Source organism: Eriocheir sinensis, chromosome 49 (genome assembly GCF_024679095.1).
Source record: "Eriocheir sinensis breed Jianghai 21 chromosome 49, ASM2467909v1, whole genome shotgun sequence".
NCBI lineage: Eukaryota > Metazoa > Arthropoda > Malacostraca > Decapoda > Varunidae > Eriocheir > Eriocheir sinensis.
In genome coordinates, this window is record NC_066557.1 from 10,247,250 (window position 1) to 10,265,015 (window position 17,766).

A 17,766-nucleotide genomic window follows, 5' to 3' on the forward strand; every position below is an offset into this window, starting at 1 on the left:
AAGGAGAGCAAACGAATACAAAAAGAAAATGAAGGTCAAAATAAATGGAAAAGGAGAGAAAAAAGGTTGAAAAAAGAGGAATTAGGAGGAGGAGAAAAAAGGAGAAAAGAGACCAAAGGAAAAAAAGGAGGAGAAAAAAGGAAGGAGAGAAAGAGTAAACGAAAAGGAAATGAAGACAAACAAATGAAGAAAAAGATGAAGAAGTAGAAGTAGCAAAAGAAGAAAATAACAACAAAAACAAAAACAAGTAAAATAAATAAATAAATAAATAAAAATGAAAATATATATATACAATTATCAGCTACCATATATAAACACTCACTCATCCACCTCTTTCTTCACTAACATGATCACTCACCTGTCATTAAATATTTACCATGTCTAATAACTTGCTTAATCAAATCGTAATCCGTCATTCCTTATCGTTATCAGAGCTCAGGTAATTTCAAAGGCCCGATTACCTGGCTTGCAGAATCGAGCCCTCCCATTGGTGCACCGCGGGGGGAGGTGGGCGGGGCTTAGGGCAAATGGAGAGCGCTGATTGGTGGAGCTGGTGGGGGTTGGTGAACGGCTGGGGGTATAAATAGCGCGTCAGTGGCCAGGGAAGGCGAGTCTGTAGCTGCCGGTCTCGAGTTCATTACCTCTGTTGGGATATTTTTTTTATCTTCCTTCCTCTCGCTCTCCAAATTTTTGTCAACTGCAAACATGTGTGGTGAGTATTGTGTTATTGTTCTTGTTGTTTTGGTTGTGGTTGCTATTTTGTGGTGTTAGTAGTAATTGGTCTGTTTGTATAGTGGAAGTGTAGTTGTGGTAGTAGTAATAGTTGTAGTAGTAATAATAGTTTTTTGTAGAAATAGTTGTAGTAGTAGTAATAATTGTAGTAGTAGTAGTAGTAGTCGTAGTAGTGGTAAGAACAAGTAAGTATGATTTCACTTTACTTACTACTATTACTACTATTACTACTACTACTACCACTACTATTACTACTACTACTTCTACTATCACTACAACCCCAATACTAATGATAACGATAGTGGTAATAATATAAATAATAATGATAATAATAATAATAATATGAAGAGGCAGAAAAATAAGTTTACACACAGACAAACTCTCTCTCTCTCTCTCTCTCTCTCTCTCTCTCCAGGTAATGATGCTGCTCCCTCCCTCCCTTACCTTTCCCTCCCTCTCCGTTACCTGATAGACTTTCCCTCTCTATTGATTATTTCCACTAAGTTTCGTTCTGTCTCTTAAACTTTCCTATCTCTTCCCTCCACGCGCCGCCGTCCCATCTTGCTCCTGGGGACGTCTTTTTTAGCAACCAATTTTTCACTGAAGGAGACTGCATAACAACCCAATCTAGCCGCTTATCTACTATTGAGGATGTGTTTAAGGATGTTGTATGGCATGGTGGAGGTTTAAGAGGGTGGAAGGGGTAAAATGGGGGTATGTAAACACAGAAACAGTCCCCTGGTCAAGATGGCAGCGGGTTGAGCGGCGGCCATGCGTGTGTTTATGTGGAAGGTGGAAGTGTCAATTGCGCGTGATTCTTGTACCTTTTTGGCCGTTTAGGAGGGACGGAGGTCATCCACTGCGGCGGCCATGTGCGGTGAGTAAGCCAAGGTACTGGTGGTCAAGGCTAGGCGCGCGACATCCCCGGAAATGGGAGGAAAACCGTAAAAAAAGGATGAAAGTTAAAACCCTTCCTTGCTACCCTTTCCACCGCCACCGAGGACGCGAGGTGCAATGTCGTCGATTTTTAGGGTTTTAGGTGTTTTAAGGGTCTAGGTTTGCTTTTTAGGGTCTGATGTAAAGGTTTAGGGTCTTTTTGGGGGTTTGTGGTGATAGTGGTGTTGGGGAATGGGAGGAAAACCATAAAAGGATGAAAGTTAAAACCCTTCCTTGCTACTCTCGCCGCCGCCACCGAGGACGCGAGGTGCAATGTCGTCGATTTTTAGGGTTGTTTTAGGTGTTTTAAGGGTCTAGGTTTGCTTTTTAGGGTCTGGTGTAAAGGTTTAGGGTCTTTTTGGGAGTTTGTGATGTTGGGGAATGGGAGGAAAACCGTAAAGGATGAAAGTTAAAACCCTTCCTTGCTACTCTCGTCGCCGCCACCGAGGACGAGGGGTGCAATGTTGTCGATTTTTAGGGTTGTTTTAGGTGTTTTACTGGTCCAGGCTTGTTTTTGAGGATCCACTTGGAAGGTTTAGGGTAATTTATGGGGTTTGTGGTGATAGTGGCGCTTGGATATGGGAGGAAAACCATAAAAAAAGGTTGAAAGTTAAAACCATTCCTTGCTACCCTCACCGCCGCTACCGAAGGAGAGGTGCAACGTAGTAGAATTTTTTGGGTTGTTTTAAGGGTTTAGGTCCTGTTTTTAGGGTCCAGTTAGAAGGTTTAGGGTCTCTTTGGGGTTTGTGGTCATGGTGGAGGTGGTGGTGGAGGTCTAAATAAGGGAGATAGAATACTTAGTGGTGCCGTTTCCCTCCTTCCTGTGGTCCTGTTGACGTGGCATGAGTGTGTGTGTGTGTGTGTGTGTTCACCTGTTCAGCATTTTATTGATGTAAGGGGGTGCAGGTGACAGGGGGGGAGGGGTAAGGGGGGAGACTGGAAGCTGGTAATGGTTATAGTGTTGAAGTTATAATAGTAGTTGTAGCGATAATAATAGTAATGATGTAGATAATGATGTGCATACCGTTAGATTGATTAGATTAATTAATGATAAGGCTTGGCAGATTTTTAGCTTGCAAAATCTTTGTAATCTCTCTCTCTCTCTCTCTCTCTCTCTCTCTCTCTCTCTCTCTCGTCTATCACTTTCCCTTCTAACCTTATATATTCTCTCCTTGTTTCCTCTCCTATCTTCGACCTCTTATCTCCATTTTCTTTCTCTCTATCCTTCCTCCCTCCTTTCATTCATTGCTTCCTTTCTTATCTCTTCATCTCTATCCTCCTCTGTTCTCCTTTTCTATTTTTTCCTTTTTATTTTCATTATCTCCTTTTTTTTCGTTTTTCCTCTTGTTTTCCTTCTTCCTCTACTTCTCTTCTTTTCATCTTTTTTTTCGTTTTTCTTCTCCTTCCTCTAATTTTTCTTCTGCTACGTCTCTCGTCCGCATTTTTCTTCTATTTACTCCTTACTCCATCTTTTTCTTCGTCATCTTTCTCCTCCTCCTCCTCCTCCTCCTCCCCCCCGCGACCATAAAAAGGATTAACCAAAGTCCGCAAACATCTGAATGACGTTGTATAGTGTTAAGTCTGTGTTGCTTATTGCAGTTGAAGTCGATCGCTTGGAATGTTGATAATAGTAATACTGCGTATTGGAGAGAGAGAGAGAGAGAGAGAGAGAGAGAGAGAGATGACTGATCAGTTATGTATTTCGTTCTTTATCTGTGCCTGGCTGTACCTCTCTCTCTCTCTCTCTCTCTCTCTCTCTCTCTCTCTCACACACACACACACACACACACACACACACACTCCGTAGCACAATTGGTTAGAGCGCTGCGCTGCCAGGCTTCACTGCCCAACAGGACGGCGGTTCGAGCCCGCTCAAGCCGGATTCTTTCCGTTGACTTGGAGTGGTTACTGTTCCCCCTTGAGCAAGGGGGATGGGGTGTGGGGTGTGTGAGGTCCTGGCAGTGTCCAGAGATCGACGATAAAGAGCACTTGCTCGTGTCGGAAGGGTACCTGCAGGCGACTACGAGTCCAACACGTGATCAGACCGTGGTGGTGGTGAATTACACACACATACACACACACACACACACATTGTTTAGTATTGTGTAAATTTTTCTCAATTGTTTTTACAGAAACATTTGTGTGAATGTGCGCATTCTCTCTCTCTCTCTCTCTCTCTCTCTCTCTCTCTCTCTCTCTCTCACACACACACACACACACACACACACACACACACCTGCTGTCGATGTATTTCCCACCCACTGTATGATTTCCTGTGTGTGTGTGTGTGTGTGTTTAATGGAAGGAAGGGTTAGACCGTTAGAGGAAAAGGAAGGGAGGAGTATGAAGATGAGATGAAGGAGGAGGAAGAGGTGGAGGAGGAGGTGGAGAGTCAAGTTTTGGAGGGAGAGGTGGAAGGTCATACACCCCAAATACTTTCATTCTCTCTCTCTCTCTCTCTCTCTCTCTCTCTCTCTCTCTCTCTCTCTCTCTCACGGACAGAAAGAAACTAAGAACATATATGGACGAGAGAGAGAGAGAGAGAGAGAGAGAGAGAGAGAGAGAGAGAGAGAACCGGGTGCAGGAGGAACTTGACCTCTTCCTCCAGGTTTTCCTCTTTCCCTCCCTTCTTCTCTCCCTCCTCCCTTTGTCCTTTCCTTCACTCTCAATTATTCCTTCTTTCCTTCCTTTTCCTCCCTTTCTTCCTTTCCTCCCTTCTTTCTTTTTTATCTTCCTTCCTTCCTTCCTTCCTTCCTTTCCTCACTCCTTTCTTTTTTATCTTCCTTCCTTCCTTATTTTTTTCCTTCATTTCTTTCTTTCTTTCATTTCTTCCATTCACCTTATACTTTCCTCTTTATCTTTCTCCTTGTCTTCTTCTTTTTCTCTTCCTCTTTCTTCATCTCTCTCTCTCTCTCTCTCTCTCTCTCTCTCTCTCTCTCTCTCTCTCTCTCTCTCTCTCTCTCTCTCTCTCTCTCTCTCTCTCTCTCTCTCTCTCAGGTGTGAAAGGGTTATCTCACCTCACGCCGATAACAACCTCACCTGTCTCTTTCTTAATTAGCTGTTACCTCATTGTCGCTTACCTGTCACCACCATCACCATCATCACCACTATCTTCATCACCATCACTATCACCCCCGTCCTTCCTTCTTTATTTTCTTTACCATTATTTTCTTTTCTTTCCACTTTCTTTTTTTCTTCCCTTTTAAAACTTCCTTGTCCTCCACCACTATCATCACCACTACCACCACCACCATCATCATCACCATCATCACCACCACTACCACCATCATCATCTATCACTACCTTTGTCCTATTTCTTCTTCTTTTCTTGTTTTTCTTCTTCTTTTCTTCTTTTTTCTTCTACTTCTGTTTCTTATTCCTATTCTTATTGTTCTTATTATTGCTACTGTTCTACTACTACTACTACTACTACTACTACTACTACTACTACTACTAAATATATGTAGATAAAAAAATGAAGAAGAAAGAAAAGAATGGGAAGAAAATATGAGAGTAAGGAAGTGATCATTAAGAGAGAGAGAGAGAGAGAGAGAGAGAGAGAGAGAGAGAGAGAGAGAGAGAGAGAGAGAGAGAGAGAGAGACCAACAAACACAGACAGGTAAAAAAAAAAAAAAAGACCAAGAAAACACGCACTTCTCTACCACCTCCTCCTCCTCCTCCGCGACCTTGCTGAGGGTCCTTGACGGGTCCTGTTGAACTTTAAGGAGGGGGGTGGAGGGGTCTACTTTTTGCCGTGGGGGGCGGGGGGGGGAAGGGGGGAACCAGCATATTTCTCTGGCGGGCTGATTGGAGGGAGGGAGGAAGAGGAGGAGGAGGAGGAGGAGGATATCTGTGGCGTAGTAACTGTTGAGGGAAGAGGAGGAGGAGGAGGAGGAGGTGGAGATGGTGAAGAGGTAAAAGGATTGAAGTAAAAGTTGTAGTAGTAGTAGTAGTAGTAGTAGTAGTAGTAGTAGTAGTAGTAGTAGTAGTATCATACCCTTTGGCCTATTAATATATCGTAGTAGTAGAAGTAGTAGTAGTAATTGAAGTAGTAGTAGTAGTAGTAGTAGTAGTAGTAGTAGTAGTAATCATGCACTTTGGCCTATTAATAAATCGAGACAGTCGCCATATTGTTCTTGCAGGAAGCGTGCGTGTGTGTGTGTGTGTGTGTGTGTGTGTGTGTGTGTGTGTGTGTGTGTGTGTGTGCACACACACACACACACACACACACACACACACACACACACACACACACATTCTTACGTTGTACCACATATCCCTGAGGCTTTCATGCTAGAGAGAGAGAGAGAGAGAGAGAGAGAGAGAGAGAGAGAGAGAGAGAGAGAGAGAGAGACTTACTTGCTCAAGGACGTGTAACTGATCAACAAGCCTGGAGGAAGAGGTAAGGAGGAGGAGGAGGAGGAAGAAGAGGAGGAGGAGGAGGAGGAAAATATATATTACCTGTATTCTTCTTCATCATCTTCTCTTTCCTCTTCTCCCCTTCCTCCTCCTCCTCCATCATCTTCTCTTTCCTCTCCTCCCCTTCCTCCTCCTCCTCCTCCTCCTTCTTCTTTTCCTTCTTCTTCTAATTCCTTTTCTTTCTTCATATTTTCCTTCGCTTCCTTTGTTTCTTCTTCCCTTCCTCCTCCTCCTTCTTCTAAACTGTACTTCATTTTTTATCCATCTTTATCCTTCTCTTCTCCTCTTTCTTCTTTTCCTTCTTCTAATTCCTTTTTTTCTTCATATTTTCCTTCGTTTCCTTTGTTTCTTCTTCCCTTTCTCCTCCTCCTTCTAACTGTAATTCCTTTTTTATACATCTTTATCCTTCTCTTTCTTCTCCTTCTTCTATTTCTACTTCCTTTTTTTCTTATTTTTTTCCTTAATTTTTTTCTTTCTTCCCTTTTTCATCATCTCCGCTTTCTACTCCTTTTTATCTTTTCCTTCTTTTCGTTATTTTTCTCCTTCGTTTTTTTTATCTTTCTTTCTTCCTTTTCTCCTCCCCCTTCACCATCTACTTTTCCTTTTTTATTTTTTCCTTTCTTCTTTCATCTTTTTCTCCTCCTCCTCCTCCTCCTACTTTTCCTCTTTATCTTCCTTCTTGTCTTCTTCTTCTTTTTTCTCCTCTTCCTTTCTCATCATTTTTTCTCGTCTCTTATTTCTTACCTTCATCTCTTTTTTTTTTTTTTTCAATTTCGTTAACTGCGCAGTATTACATCACGTGACCTTTCTTAGCCTGACCTGACCTTCCTCCAAGACTTGATGACCTTTTTTATAGTCCGTTGTGACCTCCCTTTGACCTGACATTCCTCCAAGACCGTATGACCTCTTAGTAAACAATTGTGACTTCCTTGTGACCTGACCTGACCTGATCTCTAATGGCTGTTGTTGTGACCTCTTTGCAAGCTACTCTGACCCTCCAACGATGCAGTGACCTGATGTATAGCTTAGTTTGACCTCTCTTTTGGACCTTGTTTTGAAGTTATGGTGTTTTGACCTTGCTTGACCTTGTTGCTACTACTACTACTACTGCTACTACTACTACTACTACTACCACTACTGCTACTGCTTTTACCATTACGACTACGACCACACACACACACACACACACACACACACACACACACACACACACACACACACACACACACACACACACACACACACACACACACACACACACACACACACACACCTGTGCCATCTAAAAACACCTGCGTAACATGTTTATCAAGAAATGTATGTGTGTGTGTTTGTGTGCATCTCTCTCTCTCTCTCTCTCTCTCTCTCTCTCTCTCTCTCTCTCTCTCTCTCTCTCTCTCTCTCTCTCTCTCTCTCTCTCTCAGGATAGTTGGTTAGACAGACAGACAGACAGACAACTAGAGAGAGAATTCAAGACAGACAGCGAAACAGAAATCGAAACAGACAAACAAACAAACAGACACACACACAGACAAGCAAACAGATTATAGAGAGAAAAAAAAGGAAAGTGGAATGTGATAATCAGAAATGACGCAGTTGAGGATTACAAAAAAATAAAAAAATAAAATAAATAAATAAATTCCCCGGACAAGAATATATCCCGTTGATCCTTATTAGTATTCCGGGGTAGTCTGTCATCTTTTTTCTCTTTTTTTTTATATATTTTAGAAGCTCGTTATCTCAGTCGGTCGGGATCAACTTCTTAACTCCTTATAAAAACACTCCTTCGATCAAAACTCACCTCGCAACCTGTATATAAATCTATCTTAAGCGTTCAAGTTAAGGTCAGGTTGTGAGTAGTCTTGGGATCAACTTAACTCCTTATAAAAACACTCCTTCGATCAAAACTCACCTCGCAACCTGTATATAAATCTATCTTAAGCATTCAAGTTAAGTTCAGGTTGTGAGAAGTCTTGGGATCACATTTTTTCTTTGCATACTTACTCGAGGTTACGAAGCATCTATATATTTTACAAAGAATCTATCGTTAAACTGAATTAAATCTATGTGTTTATAAAGAATCCAATGTTTCACTTAAGTTTTGCAGTCCTAGGATCGTTATTCTCTCTCTCTCTCTCTCTCTCTCTCTCTCTCTCTCTCTCCTAAGTTAAGGTATCTATATATTTTACAATGAATCTATGTTAATCTTCTTTTCATTCTTTTTCACTTAAGTTTTTCAGTCATATGGTCATTTTCCAGTGTAATATCTCAAGGTTACAAAGACAATATATTTGACAAAGCCTCTATACAATTTACAAAGCAACAGATTTTACGAAGAATCTATCCCGTATCCGAGTTTTCTGTGAGATGAAAAGTAAAACAAAAAAAGAAAAGAAAAACAAACATCTGTGGAGTATTTTTACGTAGAGAATCTAGAATCTATACATTTGACAAAGCATCCGAATCCTTTACGTAACAATGGGACCAAAACATTAGAAAAAAAACGACCAAAAAATATCATTGAAAACACCAGAGAGGAAGGGTTCTACGTCTTACCTCAGTTGCTATGGAGCTGAATATGGAAGAGGTGGAGAAGGTGGAACATACAGATAAGGTGGAGCAGGTGGATAAAACGAACCAAAACAAGCAAACAAAGAGACCAGTGGATTGAAGGCTGTCACGTCTGTCCTGTTGGTATGATGTTGAATGTGGAGCATGTGGAGGAGATGGAACAAGAGGTGGAGGAGGAGGTGGAAGATTTTGTAGCAAGTGGAGAGAGGGAACTAAAACATAAAAAAAAAGGATAAACAGAACCAGACTAGTGGAATTAATTTTACGTCTGGCTTAGTTAATGTGGAGTTGAATGTGGAGCGAGTGGAGTGGATGGATTTTTGGGGTGGAACAGGTGGACAAAAAGAGCAATAACAAATAAAAATAAACCAGTGGAAGGAATGTTTTTTTTTTTTCGTATATCTTTTGTTGTGGACTGAATGTGGAGGAGCAGAAGATGGAACAAGGTGGAGGATATATGGAGCAAAGTGGAACAGGTGGACAAAAAAGAACCAGAAAACAAAACATATAGAACAGTGGAATGAATGTTTTTTTATATATTTTTTACGTAAATTCATCTTAGTGTCAGGGAATTCGATTGCCTTGATGTGGTTCTGAATCCTTTTGCTGTGGAGTTGAATGCTTTGGCTGTGGAGTTGAATGCTTTGGGTGTGGAGTTGAATGCTTTGGCTGTGGAGTTGAATGCTTTGGGTGTGGAGGTGAATCCCTTTACCAGTGAAGTTGAACGCTGTGGAGTTGAAACATTTTGCTGTGGTATTGAAGTCCTTTTACTTAGTTACAGTGGAATCGAATATGGAGCAAGTGGAGTGGACAAACTTTTTTTTTTGAAGTGGAGTTGAAACTTTTAATGTGGAGTTCAATCCATTCCCTGTGGTGTCGAATTCTTTCTACGCCTTAGTTGAATACGGAGCAAATCAGGTGGAGTGGAGTGGGTGGATTTTAGGGTGGTGGATTGACAAGCTTCCATATTATGATCTCAAGGTGACCAAGGTATGGGTTAAAGGGGGGATGAGGAGGTGGAGGAGGAGGGGAGTGGGGGGGCATGTTACCTGTTAGTGGGGGTGGGGGGTGAAGGGGAGGGGGGGGAACTTACCTGTAGTGGTGGTGGTGGTGGAGGAGGTGGAGGTGGAGCAGGTTACCAAGGCCGTCTGGAGTTGTAGGGAGGGGGAGGAAGGGGGGGATAGGGGGGGAAAGGGGGAGGAAGGGTGTGATTGGGAAATGGTAACTGTTTTGTGTGTGTGTGTGTGTGTGTGTGTGTGTGTGTGTGTGTGTGTGTGTGTGTTCTTCTTTTTGTTCTAGTTCCCGTTTTTCATGTTTTTTTTTCGTTTTCTTTCTTTCTGTTTTCGTTTCTGTTTTTCTTTCTCTCTGTCTGTCTTTATTCTTGTTCCTGTTCTTTTCCCGTTCTTCATATTTTTATTTTTATTTGTCTTTTTCTTCTTCTTCTTTGCCATCATCATTATCATCGTGTTGTTGTTGTTGTTGTTGTTGTTGTTGTTGTTGTTGTTGTTGTTTTTTCTCTTTTTACTACTACTACATCTTCTTCTTCTTCTTCTTCTACTTCTACTACTACTACTACTACTACTACTACTACTACTACTACTACTACTACTACTACTACTACTACTACTACTACTACTACGAGAGAGAGAGAGAGAGAGAGAGAGAGAGAGAGAGAGAGAGAGAGAGAGAGAGAGAGAGAGAGAGAGAGAGAGAAATATCTGATAACTCCAATTTTCCAGGTCTCTCTCTCTCTCTCTCTCTCTCTCTCTCACATTTGCGTAAGAGAGTTTCAGGGATTAAGATTACCTGCTCTTAATTGATAAGGTGTTACGAGAGAGAGAGAGAGAGAGAGAGAGAGAGAGAGAGAGAGAGAGAGAGAGAGAGAGAGAGAGAGAGAGTTATAAGTTTAAAAGTTGGAGAGAAAGTTGTTCTGTTGAAGTCTCCTCCTCCTCCTCCTCCTCTAAATTCGCCTTTCAGTCTGGGTTCGCCTCTTCCTTCCTCCTCCTCCTCCTCCTCCTCCTCCTCTCTGCCTTGTACATTATCATTATTATTATTATTATTATTATTATTATTATTATTATTATTATTATTATTATTATTATTATTATTATTATTATTATTATTATCATCGTTATTGTTTTCTTTATTATTCATTCCTCCTCGTGTGTGTGTGTGTGTGTGTGTGTGTGTGTGTGTGTACGTTCGAGGTCGTGTTTATATAAATACGTACGTGTGTGTGTGTGTACAACTTTACGGATGTGTACTTTTTGTGCTGTGTGTACGTCACCACAACTAACCTTCAACGTACACACACACACACACACACACACACACACACACACACACCATCACCATCAATCATTAGTATGTGCCAAATTAACTTAACAAACATGAAATAAAAAAAAACAAGAAAAAAAGAAGATAAAAAAGATTATAAGAAAACTAAGTACTAAGATAAGGAAAGATAAGGAAAATAATTAACTTTTTTTTCTTTCTTTCTCAACTTAATCCGTCAGTCAGTCAATCAGTCAGTCAGTCAGTCAGTCAGTCAATCTATTAATTTTTTATCTTCCCTTTTTCCAATCTTGTGGTTTTAAAGGGAAATGCGATAAGATTGTGTGTGTGTGTGTGTGTGTGTGTGTGTGTGTGTGTGTGTGTGTGTGTGTGTGTGTGTGTGTGTGTGTGTGTGTGTGTGTGTGTGTGTGTGTGTGTGTGTGTGTGTGTGTGGTAACTGTAACACGGATTATCGGACAGAGAGAGAGAGAGAGAGAGAGAGAGAGAGAAGACAAGGGATTTGATGGAAGAAGCTATTTCATAATCTCTCTCTCTCTCTCTCTCTCTATGGGCATTTAAGCGATAGTGGTTTGACTTGTATTTCGAAACGAGAGAGAGAGAGAGAGAGAGAGAGAGAGCGAGAGAGAGAGAGAGAGAGAGAGAGAGAGATTACCACCTTATTGGAAAGTATATTATTTTTCCTCCTAATTGATGTATTCTTTTGTCTCCTCCTCTCCTTCCTCCTCAACCTCCTCCTCCTCCTCCTCCTCCTCCTCCTCCTCCTTTTCCTTCTCCTTTTCCTCCTCCTCCTCCTTTGACTTTTACTTTCGATGGTAATATAGGCTTCCCCAAAAGGTGCCTCCTCCTCCTCCTCCTCCTCCTTCTCCTCCTTCTCCTCGTCTTAAGAGTAGTGAAAGGAAAGGTTGGTAGGGGGGGGGGCGGTAAGGTCACCTCTAGCCCAGACATGACCCCTCTCTCTCTGCCACCTCAATATTTCTCTTTTTTCTCACTTTGTCCCTTAACCTTTCCTCCTCCTCCTCCTCCTCCTCCTCCTCTTCCTCCTCCTCCTTATTATGACCTCTAACTTTTGACATTTTCCCTCGATCAAGTCCTTCCTTCCTCCTCCTCCTCCTCCTCCTCCTCCTCCTCCTCCTCCTCCTCCTCCTCCTCTCTTATTTCCGATCATCTCATATTGTCCCGAGCCTTGACACAAATGCATAGAGAGAGAGAGAGAGAGAGAGAGAGAGAGAGAGAGAGAGAGAGAGAGAGAGAGAGAGAGAGAGAGAGTGTATAGCGTTACTCTATATACCAAAAGCACTACCTCCCTATTCGTATTCTGTTTTTTATATATTTCCATTTTCTTTGTTTACGGTAATTGTTTGCCATACATGTATTTCCCTATTCCCGAATCCTTTGTTTTTTATTATTATTTGTTCCTATTTGCTGATTATTTAACATTACCTTAGTTTTTAATGTTTTTTCGTATCTATGAGTGAGTTCGTTGCTGTTGGAAATCTGTGTAGCTATCCTAAAGCTCACTCGTATATCCCTCCTTTTGCCATCGATACCCATATAGCTATGCCCCTCACTCACTCACTCACTCACACACTCACCCTTTCACACACTCACTATAACACGAGGTACGACAGGGAGGTGTGCAAATAGCTTGTTCTAATTATATGTACTAAGGACACACACACACACACACACACACACACACACACACACACTGACACCCAAAACGCATAGAGAAGGAACCAAATTAAAAACAACCAAGAGAAGAGAGAAGGAAGAAGAGGAAGAGGAGGAGGAGGAGGAGGAGGAGGAGAGGGAGTTCTCGCTTTGTACTATTCCTCAATCATCTCGAATATTTCAAGTATGTCTTTTAGCCCTTTTATTGATGCTCCCCTTTATTTATTTGTTTCTTTCTCCCCTTCTATATAATGCCCCACTAACTCACCCACCTGTATCCTTCCCCCACAGGAATCTTCGCCTACCTCAACTTCCTCTCCCCCAAAAGCCGCGCTGAAATCATCGAGCTCCTCATCAGGGGTCTCGAACGACTCGAGTACCGTGGCTACGACTCCGCCGGTGAGAGAGAGAGAGAGAGAGAGAGAGAGAGAGAGAGAGAGAGAGAGTTTTACATATCCCTAGTTTATCAGTGTGTTAATTTGTCTTTAGTTGTGTGTGTGTGTGTGAGAGAGAGAGAGAGAGAGAGAGAGAGAGAGAGAGAGAGAGAGAGAGAGAGAGAGAGAGAGAGAATTATACATATCCCTTGTTTATCAGTGTGTTAATTTGTCTTTAGTTGTGTGTGTGTGTGAGAGAGAGAGAGAGAGAGAGAGAGAGAGAGAGAGAGAGAGAGAATTATACATATCCCTTGTTTTTCAGTGTGTTATTTTGTCTTTTGTTGTGTGTGTGTGTGAGAGAGAGAGAGAGAGAGAGAGAGAGAGAGAGAGAATTATACAGATCCCTAGTTTATCAGTGTGTTAATTTGTCTTTAGTTGTGTGTGTGTGTGTGTGTGTGAGAGAGAGAGAGAGAGAGAGAGAGAGAGAGAGAGAGAGAGAGAGAGAGAGAGAGAGAGAGAGAATTATACATATCCCTAGTTTATCAGTGTGTTAATTTGTCTTTATTTGTGTGTGTGTGTGTGTGTGTGTGTGTGAGAGAGAGAGAGAGAGAGAGAGAGAGAGAGAGAGAGAGAGAGAGAGAGAGAGAGAGAGAGATTGCTTTATATATAACTTAACCTCACCCCATATAACCTAACCAAACCAACCACTCCCCTCGCCAACAACCCCATTACAACCTCCCTTAACCACCCTCACCCCAGCGCAACCTAACCTAACCAACCACTCCCCTCCCCAACAACCCCATTACAACCTCCCTTAACCACCCTCACCCCAGCGCAACCTAACCTAACCAACCACTCCCCTCGCCAACAACCCCATTACAACCTCCCTTAACCACCCTCACCCCAGCGCAACCTAACCTAACCAACCACTCCTCCAGGTATCGGAATAGATGGCGTCGACTCCGGGGTGACCCTTGTGAAGCAGACTGGCAAGGTGAAATGCCTGCGAGACAAGATCGAGGCCCTGGAAAGCACCCTAGACTTTGGGCGGGAGCTGGACACACACGTCGGCATCGCTCACACCCGCTGGGCCACTCACGGCGTGCCCTCAGACATCAACTCCCACCCACAGCGCTCCGATGAGAATAATGAGTTCATTGTTGTGCATAATGGTGAGTGGGGGGGGGGGGGTGACTGGGAAGGGTAGGGTAGGAATGGGAAGGAATGGGAAGACTAGTAAAGGATAAGTAAAGGAAGGATAAGGAAGGGAGGGAAGGATAAGGATGGTATAAAGAAGAAGGTAAGGATAGGGAGGGGAAGTAAAAAAAGGAAGGAAGAAGGAGGATAAAGGATAGTATTGGAAAAGGAAGGGAAGGGAATGGATGGGGAGGGATAGGAAGGAATGGGAAGGGTTGTAAAGGATAAGTAAAGGAAGGGATGGTAAAGGATAGGAAGGATAGTATTGGAAGAGTAAGGGAAGGGATAGGAAGGATAAGTAAAGGAAAGGAAGGGAAGGGAGGATAAAGGATAGTATTGGAAAAGGAAGGGAAGGGAAGGGAATGGATGGGGAGGGATAGGAAGGAATGGGATGGGAAGACTAGGAAGGATAAGTAAATGAAGGGAATGGATGGGGAGGGATAGGAAGGAATGGGAGGGTCGTAGGAAAGGATAAGTGTCTCCTTGTACCCTTCCCATTCTTTCTCTCCTCCTCCACTTTTTCTCCTCCACCACCACCTCATCACCACTCACCACCACCTCATCACCACTCACCACCACCACTCCGCAGGCATCATCACCAACTACAAGGACGTCAAACAGTTCCTCATCCAGAAGGGCTTCAAGTTCGAGTCCGACACCGACACAGAGATCATCGCCAAGCTCATCAAGCACCTCCGCGACCTCCACCCAACCTACTCCTTGAGGGAACTAGTGGAGCAGGTCATTCAGCAGCTGGTGAGTGGAGGGACAGGTGGAGGGGGTGAGGGATGGAGTGGAGTGGAATGAGAAAGTGGGGGAAATGATATGGAGTGAGGGAGATGACTAGTGAATGAGTGTAGGGCATAAGTGGAATGAATGAGTGGATGAGTTGAGTGGTGGAGTGAGTAAGTGGAGTGAATGAGTAGAGTAGAGAAGCAGGAGAGGAAGGTGTTGTCTTTTATTTTTTATTTGTTTGTGGAGTGACTAAGTGGAGTGACTAGTGGAACAACTGTTGTGGAGTGAATATATGTGGAGTGGAGTGGAGTGGAGAAGTGGGTAAGGAAGGTGGTTTTTTTCTCTTCTTTATTTTTTTTCTTTTTAAATAATTTTGTGACTATTAAAGGTAGAGAAAGGGAGTGTAGGAAGGAAGGGAGGGAGAGAGGGAGGGCATAAAAGGGAGAGAAAGGGTGTAGGAGAGTGTGTGTGTATGTGTGTGTGTGTGTGTGTGTGTGTGTGTGTGTGTGTAGAAATTTAGCACTGGTGAAAGTTTGTAGCAGAGAGAGAGAGAGAGAGAGAAGACTCTCTCTCCTTTCCTTTCCTTCTCTTTCTATTCCTTGTTCATTTCCTTATTATTTTCCTCTTACTATTTTTTCCTCCTCTCCCTTCCTTTTTTTATCTCCCTCTCCTTCTCCTCTTTCTCTCCTTCCTCTCCTTATCTCCTCTGCTCTCCTTCTTCCTATCTCCTCTTCCTTTCATATTTCCTCTATATCTACTTTCCTTCTGCCGTAACTCCTTCACTCCACTACCTTCTATATCCTTTTCATCCACTCCCTCACTCCTTCTTTCTCTCCTTCCTTCCTTCCTTCCTTTCTCCATCACCTTCCTCAGCCCTTTCATCCACCTCCTTCCTTTCTCCACTTCTTCACCCATTCATCCACTCCCTCACCTTTCTCTCCCTTCCTTCCTTCTTTCCTATCTCTTCGCTCCTTTTCACCTCCTCACCACAACACCCACACCCACAGGAGGGAGCCTTCGCCCTGGCCTTCAAGAGCAAGCACTTCCCCGGGGAGCTGGTGGTCACAAGGAGGGGTTCGCCGCTGCTGGTGGGCATCAAGACCAAGGAGAAGCTCGCTAGTGACCATATCCCCGTCCTCTACAGCAAGGGTAGGTGTCTCGGCCTTCCTCTTGTACCTCAGTTTCCTTACCTAGCTTATTCAGGCAGTCTTGTATCTCTTTTTAACCCGGTAGCAGCGGGGATCATGTTTCTTAATGGTCCCTCCAAGCGAGAAAAATGAGAAAAAATCATCACTCACACAAACCATTTCATAATATATATCAAAGCATTTGTGATCAGTTTATGTATCATCTATTTTGGGGGGTTAAATCATGGCACAAATTTGGCCCGTCGCTGCTACACGGTAAAGCCACAAATTTGGCCCGTCGCTGCTACACGGTAAAGCCACAAATTTGGCCCCTCGCTGCTACCGGGTTAAGTTTATTGACAGCAAGGGTAGGTGTCTGGGCCCTCCCCTTGTATCTGTCTCCTTACCTTGTATATTTCCCTGTTTTTTTTTCTCTTTTTTTTTCTACAACAAAGGAAATAGCTTAAGTTTATTGTCTATCTCTGTTTCCTGTACCTCGTTCCACTATTCTTTTTCTTCTTTTTTTTCTTCTGTACAGCAAGGGTTTGTTTTCCAGGCATACCCAGACAGTGTTATTTATTTTCCTTCTCTCCTCACATCCTATATTTTCCTTACCCAGTTTATTTTCCTGTTTTTCCCCTCCAGTATACCCAGGCAGGCTAATTGTCATTTCATCTATTGTCATTACTTCTATTTTTTTGCCAGGTTATGTGTTTAATCTCAGTTTCTTTCCTAACGTTTTTTTTTTGTGAGTCTCTTTCCCGATCTATGCAGACAACTATATTAAGCTTATTTTCTGTTTCTCTGTCTTTTCTTTCCCTCGTAACACTTTCCAGTTTTCTACAGCAAGGGTAGGTGCCAAGGGTCAGTTCTCGTATCTTAGTTTTGTTGATCAGATTGTTTTCTCTGTTTTTTCCGTGGTATACTCAGGCAAACTCTCTTAAGTTGATTGTCTTTTTTTTCTTTCTCGTATCTTTTCCATTGTTTACTTGTACCTTAGTTTACTTACCCAGTTTATTCAGGCAGTCTGTTTTCCCTTGTAAGTTTATTTTCTTTCTTTCTTTCCTCCTGTACCTCATCTGTACCTCCTTTCCTTTTTTTTTTTTTTTTGCAGGGTACGTTTTTAATCCCAGTATCTTTACCTCCAGTGTCTTTCTTCCCAATTTTCTTCCCCAGTTTCTTGTCCCAGTATAGACTTAGGCTGGTTATTTTCTCATTTTTATTGCCCTTCTGTTCTTTCCTTCTTCCTCTACCTCAACCTAGTTTTGTATAGCTAACGTAGGTGTCTTCAGCCCAGTTCTTGTCCCCTATCCTAGTATCCTTTCCCCCAGTCTATTTTGCCAGTGTACCTAGACAGTTTATTTCCTTTCTTTCCTTATTAATCGGGGTCTGTTCCCTTCTCCTATAACTCCTTCCCCTTCTGTCTCTCTCCGGCATATGACCACAGATGTTGCGCTGATTAAACGAAACTTTTCAGACTTCCTTTCTTTCCTTTCTCCCGTGCCTCGTCCTGATTTTCTATAGCTAATGTAGGTGTACGCCTTCGTGGAGCAGTGGTTAGCATGCCTGGCTATGATGCTACAGGCCTGTGTGTGTGTGTGTGTGTGTGTGTGTGTGTGTGTGTGTGTGTGTGTGTGTGTGTGTGTGTCCCTTCCCTTCTTTTTCTTTTCTCTTCATTTTCTTCTTTTCTCCTTCATCTTTTTCGTTTT

General features: G+C 42.6%; 1 protein-coding gene across 3 annotated transcripts in view; it reads left to right on the plus strand.

Annotated features, from left to right (window-relative positions):
• The first annotated feature begins 602 nt into the window (after positions 1-602).
• Positions 603-17,766, plus strand: part of LOC126981881 (glutamine--fructose-6-phosphate aminotransferase [isomerizing] 2-like) — a 39,926-nt gene continuing 22,762 nt past the window's right edge. For 2 of the 3 annotated variants that reach the window (XM_050833498.1, XM_050833499.1), the window contains exons 1-5: positions 603-712; positions 12,916-13,023; positions 13,937-14,170; positions 14,785-14,951; positions 15,938-16,079. In XM_050833498.1, coding sequence (XP_050689455.1) covers positions 706-712; positions 12,916-13,023; positions 13,937-14,170; positions 14,785-14,951; positions 15,938-16,079 — 658 coding nt within the window. In that variant the 5' untranslated portion in view covers positions 603-705. Of the gene's footprint in view, positions 713-1,467; positions 1,610-12,915; positions 13,024-13,936; positions 14,171-14,784; positions 14,952-15,937; positions 16,080-17,766 lie in introns of those variants that run through there. The other variant, XM_050833497.1, reaches the window with a different exon arrangement.